This window comes from Stegostoma tigrinum, chromosome 14 (genome assembly GCF_030684315.1).
Source record: "Stegostoma tigrinum isolate sSteTig4 chromosome 14, sSteTig4.hap1, whole genome shotgun sequence".
Lineage (NCBI taxonomy): Eukaryota > Metazoa > Chordata > Chondrichthyes > Orectolobiformes > Stegostomatidae > Stegostoma > Stegostoma tigrinum.
This window is the reverse complement of record NC_081367.1, coordinates 11795523-11812602: the sequence shown is the minus strand read 5'-3', so window position 1 is coordinate 11812602 and position 17080 is coordinate 11795523. Positions and strand designations below refer to the sequence as shown.

At 41.2% G+C, this 17080-nt stretch overlaps 1 protein-coding gene across 2 annotated transcripts in view; it reads left to right on the top strand.

The window, feature by feature from the left end:
* The window catches only part of LOC125457668 (protein mab-21-like 4), a 28057-nt gene extending 19555 nt beyond the window's left edge, over nt 1–8502 (top strand). For both annotated transcript variants that reach the window (XM_059650859.1, XM_048542215.1), the window contains 2 exons: nt 966–1331; nt 6009–8502. In XM_059650859.1, coding sequence (XP_059506842.1) covers nt 966–1331; nt 6009–6110 — 468 coding nt within the window. In that variant the 3' untranslated portion in view covers nt 6111–8502. The remainder of the gene's footprint in view (nt 1–965; nt 1332–6008) is intronic.
* Nucleotides 8503–17080: the final 8578 nt, after the last annotated feature.

The window sequence follows — 17080 nt, the reverse complement described above, 5'->3', positions numbered from 1 at the left end:
AGCATGTAGTACCAGGAGAGGGGCCACCACTTCTGGTGGTACTGCTGAGACAACACAGCTGCTGCCATTTGATTGACCTGCAGATGATGGAAGCAGGAATTCCTCTCCAATGGAAGTGGGAGTCTCACCTTAAGCCATATCAAGGCTTGATGATTAGAAATGTTCACAGGGTGAGGCTGCCAAGTGAAGGCAATGAATACCCTTACTACTGCATCGTGGGGAGGGGGCTGGGGCATCTGATCTGCCCATTGGTCCTAATGGTGGTCATGCATCACAAATGTTAGGCTCACAGGATAAGCACATCTGCATTGTAGGAAAAGTCCAGTGAGATGAATTACAAACTCAAAATCCACCAGATAAACATCAGGACTATCAATGAGAGGAGCTGCTGAGCTAAATTTCCGTATGTTAGATCAAACCATCTGAACAATACAATGGAGGCACCGGGACAGCTCACTAACAAGGATGGAAGTGTAACAGAATTGATGCATAGGCCTCATCAATGGAGATAGAGACAGAGATAGACAGACAGACAGATAGGCAGGCCTGGATAGATCGATACTGCAGCAGCATGTCAAAGCTTTTGTGAGGGGAAGATAGTGAGCACCTGGGCCGATTTTATCTCCAAAATCCTTTCTACACTGCCCATCATCTTGACTTGGAAATATACCTTTCATTGTCCCTGGGTCAAAAAACTGGATCCTATTCCATGAAAGCACCTACACCATGTGGTTTGCTGTGATTCAAGACAACAGCTCACCACCACCTTCTCAAGGGCAGGTAAAGATTAGACCACCCTTACTGCCACGAATGAGTAAAGAGGAGAAAATTATAATAGCTGAGCTTGTATAATTTTTGTAAAATCTGACTAAATACCAGGTTTGGCATTGTCTCAACATTAGACTTACTGAATGATTCCAATTGTAATGCGTTACAGTTCATAGCCTTTTTAAAATTTTTATCAGATGGTATTACTGTGGGCCATGAAGTTTTTCCCAGCTCCAGAAGACTGGATCGACCTGGAATCATCGGTTTATCGGATGGTAGTGGTGCTGCTCCGGTGTCTCGCCCTCCAGAACCTGCCCAACTACTTCATGCATGAGATCAACCTGTTCCAGGAAAATTTTCAGGCTCAGTTCGACTTCCAAACCATTTACAAGAAGGTGCAAGGATTTGCTGACACCCCTGAGAAATTCCTGCAAATACATCTGACCCACCTCCTGCCTGTCCCACGCCAGCACATTGACAGTTACCTGAAGATGCTTCTGCAAATCCAGGACAATGAGGGCCTTTACTGGAACACGGCCTATTTTGATATCATCCTAAACAAGGTAAATCCCTGGGTCTTGTTGTAGAGGGGATTGCGCAGTGCGTAGGGGAGACTGATGAACAAACCAACACGTCTGTTTAATCAAAAATTCCAAGTCAGAGATATCATGGGTCTTCAGCAGAGAACAGCTCTCATCACTTGCACCACGGGAGAGACAACACTGTTAGGAACACATCAAAGCTCTCCCAACACTAAATCAAACACAGGCTTTGTCACCAGTCTGATACCTAATTTCTTCTGTGGTTTTTTCCCAAAGACAGGAAATGCTGCGCTCATTGTGGCAGTTCTATTTGACACCTTACTATCAATATAGACATTTCTCAGGATTGCACGGAAGTCATGCTGAACCCTCAGGGTTGTGTAATCAATGTGTCAGTTATGGTCAGAACTTGTTGGCGGTTTGTGGAATACCTCTTTCTTTCTTAAACTGATAGCAGCCTCATAACTACTAGCTGCTTTTGCAACACGGTTACGTTGCTCCCAATTAACAACAATAAATGGACAACAAATAAATAGCTGAATCTTACAATGAGCACTGCACGCTTGTTGACTGCATCGTCTGATGGGTGTGTAGACAATAAGACCTTGCTTTTGTGCCTTTATCTTGCGCATCAGGTTTGAATCCCCAGGGTTTGATGGTTTCTGCTCCTTATTTTGTAAGAAGTAAGAGAGAAAATTGCAAATGTTTTAGCCATAATCTTCCAAAGCTCTGTTCAGTCAAGAATAATTTTTGTAGTTTGGAAAAGTTGAAAAATAACATCATTATTTATGGAAAGCACAAATGAAGCGTATAATTTATAGGTCTGTTGGTTTAAGATCTGTTGTGGGGAGGTTATGGGAATCAATATTCAAGAGAGAGCGATAGAGCATAGAGTCATAGAATCATAGAGATGTACTGCACAGAAGAAGACCCTTTGGTCCAACTCATCCATGCTGACCAGATTTCCTAAATTAATCTAGTCCCATTTTTCAGTATTTGGTCCATATCCCTCTTACCCCTTCCTATTCATGTACCTATCCAGATGCTTTTTAAATGTTGTAATTGTACCAGCCTCCATCACTTTCTGTAGCAGCTCATTCCATGCAAACACGACACTCTGTGTAAAAATGTTGCCTTTTAGATCTCTTTTAAATCTTTCCCCTCTGACTTTCAACCTATGCCTTCTAATTCTGCACTTGCCTATCCTGGGCAAAAAAATCTTGTCTATTCACCCTATCCATGGCCTTCACGATTTTATAAGCCTCCATACGGTCATCCTCAGCCTCTGATACTCCAGGGAAAATAGCCCCATCTTATTCAGCTTTTCCCTATGTCTCAAGCCAACCTGGCAACATCCTTATAAATCTCTTCTGCACCCTTTCAAGATAAACAACATTATTTATATAGCATTGCCTCCGACACTCCAGGGAAAAAAGCCCCAGCCTATTAATCCTCTCCCACTTTGAAAAATGCAAGCTGACTAAAGAGAGGCAGGTCATGTTGAACAAATTGACCTGAATTTTTGAGGAATTGTTGAAAATAGGCAGAGAAACATCTGTGGGTATCACATGGACATTTGGACTTCCTTTAATCTGGAAGATTGCCTCCTAAAATTAAACCTTATGGAACTCCAGGTAAAGTATTGGCCTAGTCAGCCTGTAGAAATTACTTGTGTGTATCTGTACAAATTGGAAAGAAGTGACTAGTATTGTGCAACAAATGTAGGGCTTCAGCTTTTCACAATATTGATTAAAATGTTAGTTACCACAAAGTAGAATCATATATCTAAGCTTGTCAATGATGCAGTAGTTGGTGAACGAGTAAGTCATATAAATGGAACCATAATCTATCAGTATCTTGTGAAACTGTAGGAGAGTGGACGTAGCTGTGGCAAACAGATTTCAACAGGCAAATGTGCAATCACCCTTTTTGGATCAAAATGACTAAATCTGACTAAATCTGTTAGCTTTAGAAGCCTGGGATACAAGGGGAGGATCTACTACCAGATAAAGCCATAGATAAACTCCTGGGTACGGTCCTGGGCTTGGAAGGAAGACCACATAAATTTATATTTCCAAGATTTAGATTATGAGACAGATTTAAAAAACTAAGCTTGTATTCTCAAGAATATTGAAGGTTAAGGTTGATTCCATTTCAATCTTAAGGATTTTAATGAAATATTAGGGTAGATAGAGAGGAATCTTTTTCTATGTGATGGTGGTATGTGACAAGAAAAAACCTTAAAATTAAAGCCAGGCCATTTTGTAGAGAAATTAGAAGACATTTCTTTGGTAGATGTGTAGAACTCATTCACATAAAAGGCAGTGGATACTAGCTCCAATCATAATTTTAAGTCTGAGATTGATAGATTTTTGACAGACATAAGTATAAAAGAACATAGAGAACAAAGAACATAGAGCCAAGATGGACAGACAGAGTGAAGGTACACTCTCACACCCTTAAATTCTTGTACTTCTCTAGTTTCTCTATTCATCTCGCTCATGAAACCCATTTTGTGTTTTCTTCAAGCACAATCTCATTAACCTGCTGAAAGCCCAACTTCGAGCTCTGATTTTAACTAGCATTGAGTGCATCCAATTCCCCAGAGACTGTGGAAACAACCATCACCACTTCACTCAAAATATCCATTTGCATGAAACCTTTACCCTCGAAATCTATTGGCCAATTCTTATCCTTCTTTTTCTATGGTGACATGAATGATGACTTCACCTGATTGATAGGATGCAGAGCTGGGCTGAGAAGTGGCAGATAGAGTTCAACCTTGAAAAATATGAGGTGATTCATTTTGGAAGGACAAACTTGAAAGCAGAATACAGGGTTAACAGAAAGATTCCTGGCAGTGTGGAGGAGCAGAGGGATCTTGGGGTTCATGTCCACAGTTCCCTGAAAGCTGCCACGCAGGTGGATAGAGTTATTAAGAAGGTGTATGGTGTGTTAACTTGTATTAATAGAGGAATAGAGTTCAAGAGCCGTGAAGCTATGCTCCAGCTATACAAAAGCCTGGTTCGGCCACTTCTGGAGTATTGTGTCCAGTTCTGGTCGCCTCATTACAGGAAAGATGTCGAAACATTGGAAAGGGTGCAGAGGAGATTTACCAGGATGTTGCCTGGAATGGAGGGAAAGTCTTACGAGGAAAGGTTGAGAGAGCTGGGGCTTTTCTCCTTAGAACGACAAAGGATGAGAGGTGATACGATAGAGGTGTCCAAAATAATCAGAGGTATAGATAGAGTAGATAGCCAGAGACGTTTTCCTAGGGTGGAGGTAGCTATTACGAGAGTACATAGTTTTAAAGTGAGTCGAGGTAGATGTAAGGGAGACGTCAGAGGTAGGTTCTTTACTCAGAGAGTGATAGGGGTGTGGAATGCATTGCCGGAAAGGGTAGTGGAGTCGGCCTCGGGGGCATTTAAGCGTCTGTTAGATAGACGTATGGATGATAGAATAAGGCAGGGGTGAAGGTTAGATAGACCTCAGGATTAGGGTAAAAGTTCGGCTCCACATTGTGGGCCGAAGGGCCTGTACTGTGCTGTACTGGTCTATGTTCTATGCTCCAAAATCTTCTGATTTCAAATAAACCTGTCGGGACTATAACCTGGTGTTGTGTAACTTCTGACTGTGTCCGCCCCAGTCTAACACTGGCACCTCGACATCATGACATTAATTTTGGCTTTGACCAACCTAATATGCCTCATAAGCAGTCAATTGATGTCCTGTTTTGCTAACTTTCATGGATAACATTTATCAATCTGTCCAAACCTTTATTCATGTTAAAAACATTAGGCTCCAATCCTGAAAATTTGTTCCTCCTGCCCTGCTTTTGTTTAGAAACAGAGGACCTAAGGTGATGTCTTGCTTCTTTGGGAAAGAATTAATCAGGTCCACATTGTAACTTCATTCTTCCGCTAGTCATAAGGCTCACTTCTTGGAAACAGAGCTGGGAAATCATACCCTGAGGACTTTAAATGTTGACTCAACTGCCCTCTGTTACCAATGTTACCCTCCAAAAGATAACTGTACTTAGTCAGAATTCAAGTCTGCCATTTTGTGTGAAAACTTTATTTCAGTTATCTAGACTTAGTCAAACTTATAATCAACCAATTGCTAAATCCCATATGTACACAACCAATTTAAAGAAAAATTATTCTTAATTAAGGAGATAGCAAGAACTGCAGATGCTGCAGTCAGAGACAACACAGGGTGGAGCTGGAGGAACACAGCAGGTAGCATCAGAGGAGTAGGAGGAGGGTCCCGACCTGAAACGTCAACTTTCCTACTCATCTAATTCTGCCTGAATTGATATGTTCCTCTACCTCCTAATTAATACATGCATCGCCTAGTCACTCATTCTTTGAAGCGTCAGACATTCTTTCAGACCACATTTAATGAAGGCATTCCATCTGTCAGATTTTATTGCAACTCATTAAACCTGTCTACATATTTCAGCAAACTCTTTCAGTTTTCTTTACAACATGTATTCCTATCCATCTTTGTATTGACTTCAAGTTTAACACCATGTCTTTACTCCACTTAGAGTAGTAGAATTCTTACAATAGGAAAGCAGCCATTCAGCCCTTCGAGTCCACACTGACCCTCCAAAGAGTATCCCATCCAGACTCAGCTTCCTGCCATATCCCTGTAACTATGCATTCATATATATTCATTTTCTTGCACTGTGTCTAGTTTCAGGTTTATCATGTCCTGGATGCTGATAGAATTGGGGCCATGCAACTTATGTGGGCCAAGACTACCAAACTAGTGACCGATGAAGGATGCTCATCATAAACCATAATGAAAAGGAAAACATCTCTACATCGTCTGCAGAATAGACCAAACATCCACATCAACTGTAGATTTGATCACAATATCAATTTAATGCCAGCTGTGAACTGGATCACCACCTTGTGTTCAGACCAATTACAGACTGGATCACAATGTCATGTGAACATCAACTGCAGACTGGATGACAACCCTATATCCACATCAATGTAGACCGGATCAAAAACTCATCAATTGTAGACAGCTTCACAATCCTGTGTCTACATCAAGTCCAGATTGGATCACAACCTCATGTCCACATCACCTGTAGGTTCGATCGCTAAACAACAGTCTTTCAAGCCTGAGAAGAAGAGTAAAGAGACAGGATATCCAACAGGACAGCACAAGTTAACCAGATAATTCCAGACTAATTTCCTGTTGGTGAGAATTGTTCTCTATTACTTCATTCAGAGGTTTTGTAATCGTGAAAGATTTCTAGCAACAACCTGTGACTTGACCTCCAGCTAATTTCATACAACATTTCCATGTACTCACTCAACACAAAGCTTTCCTTATGCACATCCATGGCTTGCAAAACCTAGGAGCTAATTATATTTTAAACCTGCTCAAATTAGAACATATATTGAACTTCACAGACAGACATCAGCAATTTGGAGGAACTGACACAATACCATGACTAGATAAGTAATCTGATGTCCTGGAAATACTGACTGAAGTCCCAATGCACCAGTTGACAGAATTTGATTTCAGTGGATAAAATTGGAGTATAAAGCTAATCTTGATAATGGTGACCATGAAACTATTTTTGAGTGTTGTAAAAACTAATGTCCCTTTATGGAAGGATATGTCCCATACTGACCAGTGACTCCAGATCTACAGTAATATGGTTGACTCTTAACTGCCCTTTGAAATGGATGACAAGCCACTAAATTCAAAGGCAATTAGGGATGAGCAACCAATGCTGGCCTTGTCAGAGACACCCGTATCCAATAAATAAATAAAGATCAAAAACATAGTATGAGGCAGGTGTGGATCAGTTCTTGTACATGTACAGTTGCTGTCACTGAGAAATACAAGCCATGTGGTTTCAGATAGAAAAGAATTGTTCAGTTTACATCTTACGTGTTGCATTTGTATAAAAATTGTCATCAAGACACACATAGCTGTTCAACAGGAGAATGTAATGAATGTTTCCTTTAGCTGGTATGAAATGCCCGTGTACAGTTGTCAGTGTGACATATACCACCTGGAGGGAGTGGATCATTCTATTTCATTTTGCCATGATCTAATTTCGATTTCTAAATCACGATTGAATCCATTTTGCTATCGCCTCAGAGCCATGTACAGGATATTTGGATGAGGAGAGCTGTTCTGATTCAGAATCTTTTGGCTGAAACTGTGAAGCATTTCCCTCACAAGCATCACAATCACTCTCTGTAAGATCAAACCTGGGCTCACTTCCCTACGCAAGACTCCATATTCCCCAATTACTGTGATGTCCATGAAGGTTATATGAAGAAACCCATCCAAGGGGCTATCCCATCATTCAGTGTCACAGATTTAAAATTCAATGCAACAACTGGTTTCTGGCCTTTGATTTGTGAGCATCTCAGCAGGCTGATGGCTTCCGAGTAATTCCCAGTGCAGAAGGCCCACTACCTTTGATTATTTCCCATTTCAGCAAGTCTGTTGTCTTGGCAAGTAATTATCTCAGTAAGCCCATTGTCTCAAAGTGGTACTAGTATCAACAGGCCCTTAGTCCTCTAGGAAGCAGCTGGCATAGTGGTATCGCATGACCACCCACAGAAGGGTATGAGTGGGTGGTGGGCTAAGAACCGTCAGAGAGAGTCTGATGGCAGACAAGGGAAATTGTCCTCCTCAAATGACGTTTCACTGCACAATTGGGCGAAGTGAAGTATCAGTGGGTGGGGGGTTGGCTGCATTGGTCAAATATCCCAGCAGATTCCTATTATGGACCATAATTTTGGCGATGGAGGCTGCAGAGGGGAGCAGAGAATGGTTGGGGGCGGGAGTGGGCATGGGATTTTCTGCTTCACAAGTTACATCTGCAAGATGGTGAGTGGCATTGACCAACCAGTTAAAGGATTCAATGAAATATGAAGAGTTTACTGATGGGAAAGAGTGAAGAATTATATCTGCCATTGGGTGATGCTGTATTAAGTAACGGTACTGAAAGGGTTCATGGTGAAAGCTTCAATAAGCTCCACCCAATCTGTTGATGACAAAGGTCTCAGGTGGGGAAAGGCAGGACATCTCAAGATCTTGAAAAGGACAAACCTGTTATTGTAGGTCTCTTCATTGTCTTAGGAACACTATTTATCTCACTGGTGTAACTTGTGTCTGATTGTTATTGTGCAATAAACTGCATCATGTTTAAGCTAAGACCCTTTTCTTGTCAAGTGCCTAGTGGTTTTTCCCCTACCACTTTAGACTAAGTCCTGTACATCCCTTAGAAAATGAGGGTGGTAGCATCAATCTACCCAATACATGCAGGTTAGTGGTTGGCAGTGCACACCCATACTCCACGTGAGTGGAGTACTAGAGAATAGAAACAAAGCATTTCCATTGAGAAAATCAAAGAAGCATGTTTCTTGAAAATGGGACTATTAGTCATCTGTGGATTTGAAATGGAAAATGCATAAGCATTTGAAAAGGAGGAGTCTAAAAGGATCTCACAGATCTGGTCCAAGCTCCAAGTTCCCTTCCCTCTCAAAAGTCTTTGAACATGTTGTCACTTTTCAAATTCCTTTCCATTTTTCCCACAACTAAATTGCTGAATCCTCCAAATCAAATTGCTAATACTGTCACAGTGCTGAAATAGCTCTTACTGACATCATAAATGATACCCTGCAGGAATGTTGCCATGGAAAACTATTCCTCTTCTGTCCCAGATGTCTAAAGTGCTTGACATGGTTCACTATTATCCTCCAACATCTCAGTTCCATTGTGCAGCTGGATGGGACCATACTCACCTAGTTCCACTCTAATTTATTCAGTCTTAGCTGGAGAAGCAGCTGCAATGGCCTTCCCTTTGCCCTCTCTCAGTTTTATCTTTGGAGACCCTCAGGAGCCATCCTCGTGTTCACTCACATACCTATTTCTCACTTATGTACCACCCCTCAGCCGAAAACACAACTTTCACATAAACACTTGACACTGAGGTGTGCCTCCACACCTACGTCTCATCATTCTCTCCATTGTCCACTAACTTTAGTCCGACTGCTTGTCCACTATCTATTACTGGATCAGCAGGAATTCCCTCCAGCTAAACCTCAGGAACATGGAAATTGCCCATGAGCTGATTCAGCGTCCATTTGCTAGCATGAAGAATGGGTTTTGGATGGTGTCATATTTGGCATCAAGACATGCTTAATTGCATAACAGTGTAACCATCATTAAGAAGGCCCACTTCCACATCCACTACATTACTGCATCCCGCTCTGACCTTGGTGTACCTGCTGCTGAAATGATCATCCATGCAGGGATCCTTCACCTTTGTTATCTTTAGGTTGGCACCTTAGCTTCAATGCTTCATAATCCTGAGCTTATCTAAAACTCAGTTGCCCACATCCACCTTGTATTTCTTCTCATACACACAGCACTCCACATGCGCTGGCCTTTATTATTCAATTTTAAAATTCTAATCAACATATTCAGTTCATTCCATACCTTCAATCCATGATAACCTCCTCCAGGTCCAGCCACTGGGGGTCTTTGTGCCCATGGTAACCAATACATCAACATTAGCTGTGCACTCTGCTTCTTAGGCCTTCAACTCTGGAATTCACTCCCTAAATCTTGCTGAATCTCTTCCTCTTTTCCCTCCTTTAAGACCCTCCTTTAATGTATCATTTTGACAAAGATTTTGTTCTCAACTCTTTGATACTTAAGCACCAGTCCTCAGTTTGGATTCTGCCATTCAGCTCCAGATTTCATTGCACTCTTAGCCCAAATGTGCACAAAATAGTTGAAACTACTATCATGAGGGGAAGAGTGGCTACCTTGATATTAAGGCAACAGTTGATCATGTAAGTCACAGCAAAAGGAAGGTTAATGGGAATTAAGGGGAATTCTATGCACTAGGTACCTGGCACAAAACAAGATGGCTGTGGTTATTGGAGGCTAATCATCTCAGGCAAGGAGCATTGTTGCAAGAGTTCTTCAGGGGCAATCATCTCAGCCCAACTAGTTTTAGCTGTTTCATCAATGACTTTCCCTCATGAATTTACTGCACAGAGGCTGGCGTCCCATCACCAGGTCACCCTTTATTCACTAGAGCTCAGCACACTGGCTGTGGCCAGCCTGCTCGGAATCATCCTCAACCGAGGAGATTCTAATATCCTGGTTATATTCGTCAATATAGGCCCATGAGTTAACAATGCCAATTAAGAACTTTGTAGTCAATGAAGTCCACCTGGTTCCAATCACAACACCTCATAAGGCTACTATGGAAACACCACCACCTGCAATTTGCCCACCAAGCCACTCACCATCCTGACTTGGAAATCATTAGTGTTCCTTCACTGTTGCTGGGTCAAATTGCTGGGCCTACCTTCCTAACAGCGCTGTGGGCATACCAATGTCCCAAGGATGGCAGCAGTTCATGATGGCACCACCACCTCCTGCACAGCATTTAGAAATGGGCAACAACAGCTGACTTTGCCAGTGGTGTTCACATCTTGTGAACAGACATAAACATTCTTTGTGTGGCTTGGTGTCAAATTTTCTTTCGATAACATTCCTGTGAGGTATCTTGGAATATTTTACAGCATTAAAGGTGCGATATAAATGCAATTTGCCCTTACCAGATATCATCAGTGGAATGTCCTCCCAATGTTGTAATTACTGTAGTTCTGTAAAACACGTCCTTATTCATGCTGAGTGACAAAGTGGGTTATAATTGTTGATTTTGAGCTGGGTTTAGAACAAGGTGCTATCTGAGAAGAATTAAGCTGAGAGATAACATTATCCACATCTGACATTGGGTTATACTTACCCCGCATAGCTGCAGTTAGCACTGACGAGCACAGGCAGATCTGGTACCAACAGGCTGATTAAGACAAGGGTCACAGTCCGCCAATTTAATAGGTTAAGATTGACCAGTGAGGAACTTGCAACTTTGGGCTAATATTCAACACTGATGGTAGCTGCAATCTTGATTTAATAACATCATTGGAGGGAGCTGCAGTTTTGGTTTAATTCCCATCATCTTCTTCAGTTTATGTACCACCCACAAATGAATGCTGCAGTGTCAGTCCTTATGATAATCCTTTGTTTACTGTGGAATTTGAACCTATAAGATTCTAAGCTGGCACTGAGTAAGGCTATTCCCAGTACAGACATCCCTTCCAAAGGATAGAAATTTGTGAAATTGTGAACAGAGAACTGTTTGTGTAAAAAGGACTTGGAGGGACTGAAGGTAAAGAAGTTCTAACTGCCCAAAGCATTAGATGGGAGAATATTTGGAAAGGAACTCCAGATGATTGTCTAATTTTGTATCTTCAATGGTGTAGCTTAATACTTTCAACATTCCTCCAGCGAAATATCTTTCAGTAATGATTCTTAGTTTGTCACACATCACATTGAAATCTATTTGTTCTCTTCTTTCTTAGTCTCAGTCTGGCTGGTTTGTATTTTCAATGTCACATTAATTCTTGGCATTTTCTCTCTAACCCTTGTTCAAGTATTTCAACCCAGAGGTGAACTTGTTCAAAAATAAAACCAGCTTTTACTTTTATCTCGTTTGGAAGATGTCATCCAATTGGTTAAGGTTTGAGACTGTCAGACCAGAATCAATTTGAGGAGTTATTTATTCTAAATGGGCTGACGTGAATGGAAGTAACAGGTACAAGAATGTCACACAGTGAGTCTGCTATTATGTCCTACTGTCATTTCTAGGTTTCTGCAGTTTCAGCTTCAAAACTAGGAAATATTTATAATGTACAGCAGGGCTGAAAGGAATTATCAAGCTGAGTGTGACGTGGAGCAAACTCCATTCTGCAGTTTTGTTGCAATGGTATTAATCTCACCGACTTTAAGAGAAAAATCTACTGTTTAAAATAGCCAAAAAACCTAACTTCAGTTCTGGCAAAACTTCCTCTGCCTCATGAAACATTGTAGCTGGAGGCAATTCTGTCTGGTTCATGTCTAAGTTGAGATTAATGTAGCTGCATACTTTTGAAAATGCTTTGCTTCACCAATTAAGATAACAATATATCATGCTATTTTATGAATAGTGTCTGATTACCAAAAGAAGAAACAAGATTCTTAAAATTTACTACAGTCCTTATAATTGCGTCAATGCTCGTATAAGAGTATTTGGAACCTTTGAAACAAAACTCCATATTTGAATATCTCCTAAATGTTGCCCAGAATACCAACAATAAAGAGAGTGCAGTTCTTTGGGAGAGGCAGAAGAGGCCTGTTTCTGCTCATCCACCTTACTTCATTGCAAGAACAAAGAAACCTCAGAAATAAAATACAAATGGTGCTCATGCACTTCTTTAGGATTTTTGCAATTCTCCTATGGCAGTTATTTCGGTATCAGGAGTATCCCCATGGAAATTACCCACAATTAATATTAGTGATCATGCCCACAGGACTCCTTGAAAATATCTATAGTATTTTCAGTACTCACATTCATCTTCAGCTGTTTCCAAGCCCTAGTGACAAAATTGAAATTTATGTTGAATTTTAATTTGTATTTGATGTTGCTAAAAGTACCATATAAGTAGAAAGGAGTGAATCATACACTTTAATAACAGAATCCTAAACCAAACTGGACTCCTTGAACGAGTTTAAATCCTAAAACAACTTTCACTCTGGTGCAATGATCATATAGTGCTAAGTGTAATTACAGTGCATCTAAAATAGGAACTTATTCTAATCCCACACCTAACATAGTGTTGTAAACATTAATTCTCGGTCTACTCTAGCAGATCTATGTCACCATTCTTCCTCAAAGACATTTGCTAACATTAATCCTAACTCTAATGATCCTATATCAGTTTATAATATGTATACTTTTTTACATCTTTAATTATTTATTATATCTATAATCTTTACTATACCTATAATCTCCAGTTCTAACCCTAATATGTTTATTGTTTTAAGCACTTACCTCAAGATGATTTTCTAATCTTAACCCTAATACATCACCAATAATGTCCTAGCCTTAACATAAGTACTAACACTATGATTTTAAGGCTTAAATGCAATCCGAGATGTAAGATTAACCCAAATACCAGCCCTAACCTAAAACTGTGACTTAAGGTAAACTGGTGCAAACAGTGTGTTCATCTAAAATAACAATTTCTGTCATGACCACAGATCAGAACTCTGGATCACCTATGAACGTATCAAGCATTTAATTACAATATGCGTTAATTGAAAAAAGGAAGCACAACATTAAGATGAGTGTGGGTGGAAATTCAATCAGTAACTTTTGTTTGGAGGGTATCCCTGAAGGTGTTGAGGAACCTTCTAATGAGACATGTGCTACATGCTGTATAGCAATTGCCAGTATCTTAGACCATGCACATTACGAGAGAAAAGACAATAGATTAGACAAAGAGACAATGCTTGTGTGTTCCTATTTCAGGGTCACACACTTATCAGGGTTAAAAACAGTTTTGATTTAATCTATGTGAGCCAGTGGACTGAGGTGCTCAGATGTTTCAGTGGGCTAAGGTGCTCTTTATGTGCTGACGGATGATGTACTCACTGGGTTTGAGTACTAGTCTGCGGCAAAAGAACGATCAATCAACAGTTGAAGAACCATCTACTAGTCACCCCTGCATTGCAAATCAACAAGCCAGTCAGAAGGAAATAGCGCAAAGGAATCCCAGTTAACCTGCAGAATGAAGAATTGCAAAATCATCTGCGCAACTATCAACATCAATACTGTCAGTACCACCTAAATTGATGATGGAAATGTTCCACTATCTATGAGGTTTTGGAGTAGATTTGTTGTTTGGGTTGTGGATGTTGTGGTTGGTTGGTTTGCTGAGCTGGTTCATTGTTGTTCCACTGACATTTCATTTCCACTATCTACTTTACACAAACAATCCAGAGACTGATCCGGGCACTTTTTAGCTTTTATCCCTTTTCGGATTCTCTTCTCATTTCGAATTTCAGTGTTTGTGTGTTGCACAATTATTTCTCTTCATATTTAGTAACTATTATCTTTCTTCTGTTAATTCAAGAAAGCCTTTTTTAAATTGGCACTTATTGGAAACATAAATTCATTTGTCTTGGAGAAATGTAATCATAAGGGAAGAGATCCTTTTTAATCAAACTTTTTGTGGCCCACGTCGGAGGCAGCTGAATAAAGAAGGAGAACCGATTAAGGCCATAAAACACAGAAGCAGATATAGGCCATTCAGCCCACTGAGTCAGCTTCACTATTGAAGAAGATCATGATTGACTCCAATTTCCTGCCTTTTCCCTACAACCTATGGTTGCCTTACTTGTTAAAAATCTGGATATCTCACTCTTGAATATATTTAATGATCCAGCCTCAACAGCTCTCTGCGATATAGAATCCCACAACTTCCTTACACTCGAGGAAATAAATTCCTCCTCATCTCTTTCTTAAAGGCCTGAGCCCCTATTCTGAGATTATGCACTCTGGTCCTAGACTCTCCCACAAGGATAAACAACTTTTCTGCATTTATCTTTTCAAGTGTGGAGCAGGAAGGCTGACGTTTCGGGTCTGGACCCTTCATCAGAAATGGATTTCCTATCGGATTCCCTATTGGATGCCTTAATTGAAAATGCCTCCAACACACACTTGGGCAGAACATTCCAAACCTTTTCCACTCTCTGTATGAAATGGTTTGTTTGATTTCTTGTCACCATTGTCACTTCTAGTTACTAGGTATCTATATGTATCTCATTAAACACTTTCAGTGAATTTTCCTCCATAACCTTCAGTGGGAGTGAATTCCACAGGTTCACCACCCTCCGAATAAAGGGATTTCTCCCATTTCAGTCTAAAATGGCCTAGCCCATATCCTGGCACTGTCACCCCTTGTTCCTATACTTTCTGGATTTACCTTTACATCCTTTTTGGACCAGATGTACAATTTGCAATTCTCCAGCTCTTTGACTAAGAAAAAGAGGATTACATGCAGGCGAGAAAGGAGCTCAAAAATGGTCTGAGGAGAGCCAGGAGGGGGCACGGGAAAGCCTTGGCAGAACGGATTAGGGAGAACACAAAGGCATTTTACACTTATGTGAGGAATAAGAGCATGGTCAAAGAAAGAGTAGGGCCAATCAGGGATAGCATAGGGAACTTGTGTGTGGAGTCTGAGGAGGTAGGGGAAGCCCTAAATGAGTTTTTTGCTTCTGTCTTTACGAAAGAAACGAACTTTGTAGTGAATGAAACCTTTGAAGAGCAGGTGTGCATGCTGGAATGGATAGAGATAGAGGAAGCTGATGTGCTGAAAATTTTGTCAAACATTAAGATTGACAAGTCGCCAGGCCTGGGCCAGATTTGTCCTCGGCTGCTTTGGGAAGCGAGAAATGCAATTGCTTCGCCACTTGCGAAGATCTTTGCATCCTCGCTCTCCACTGGAGTCGTACCTGAGGACTGGAGAGAGGCAAATGTAATTCCTCTCTTCAAGAAAGGAAATAGGGAAATCCCCGGCAATTATAGACCAGTAAGTCTCACGTCTGTCGTCTGCAAGGTGTTAGAAAGGATTCTGAGGGATAAGATTTATGACCATCTGGAAGAGCATGGCTTGATCAAATACAGTCAACACGGCTTTGTGAGGGGTAAGTCATGCCTTACAAACCTTATCGAGTTTTTTGAGGATATGACTAGAAAAGTTGATGAGGGTCGAGCTGTGGATGTGGTGTATATGGACTTCAGTAAGGCATTTGATAAGGTTCCCCATGGTAGGCTCATTCAGAAGGTCAGGAGGAATGGGATACAGGGGAACTTAGCTGCTTGGATACAGAATTGGCTGGCCAACAGAAGACAGCGAGTGGTAGTAGAAGGAAAATATTCTGCCTGGAAGTCAGTGGTGAGTGGGGTTCCACAGGGCTCTGTCCTTGGGCCTCTACTGTTTGTAATTTTTATTAATGACTTGGATGAGGGGATTGAAGGATGGGTCAGCAAGTTTGCAGACGACACAAAGGTCGGAGGTGTCGTTGACAGTGTAGAGGGATGTTGTAGGCTGCAGCGGGACATTGACAGGATGCAGAGATGGGCTGAGAGGTGGCAGATGGAGTTCAACCTGGATAAATGCGAGGTGATGCATTTTGGAAGGTCGAATTTGAAAGCTGAGTACAGGATTAAGGATAGGATTCTTGGCGGCGTGGAGGAACAGAGGGATCTTGGTGTGCAGATACATAGATCCCTTAAAATGGCCACCCAAGTGGACAGGGTTGTTAAGAAAGCATATGGTGTTTTGGCTTTCATTAACAGGGGGATTGAGTTTAAGAGTCGTGAGATCTTGTTGCAGCTCTATAAAACTTTGGTTAGACTGCACTTGGAATACTGCGTCCAGTTCTGGGCGCCCTATTATAGGAAAGATGTGGATGCTTTGGAGAGGGTTCAGAGGAGGTTTACCAGGATGCTGCCTGGACTGGAGGGCTTATCTTATGAAGAGAGGTTGACTGAGCTCGGTCTCTTTTCATTGGAGAAAAGGAGGAGGAGAGGGGACCTAATTGAGGTATACAAGATAATGAGAGGCATAGATAGAGTTGATAGCCAGAGACTATTTCCCAGGGCAGAAATGGCTAGCATGAGGGGTCATAGTTTTAAGCTGGTTGGTGGAAAGTATAGAGGGGATGTCAGAGGCAGGTTCTTTACGCAGAGAGTTGTGAGAGCATGGAATGCGTTGCCCGCAGCAGTTGTGGAAGCAAGGTCATTGGGGTCATTTAAGAGACTGCTGGACATGTATATGGTCACAGAAATTTGGGGGTGCATACATGAGGATCAATGGTCG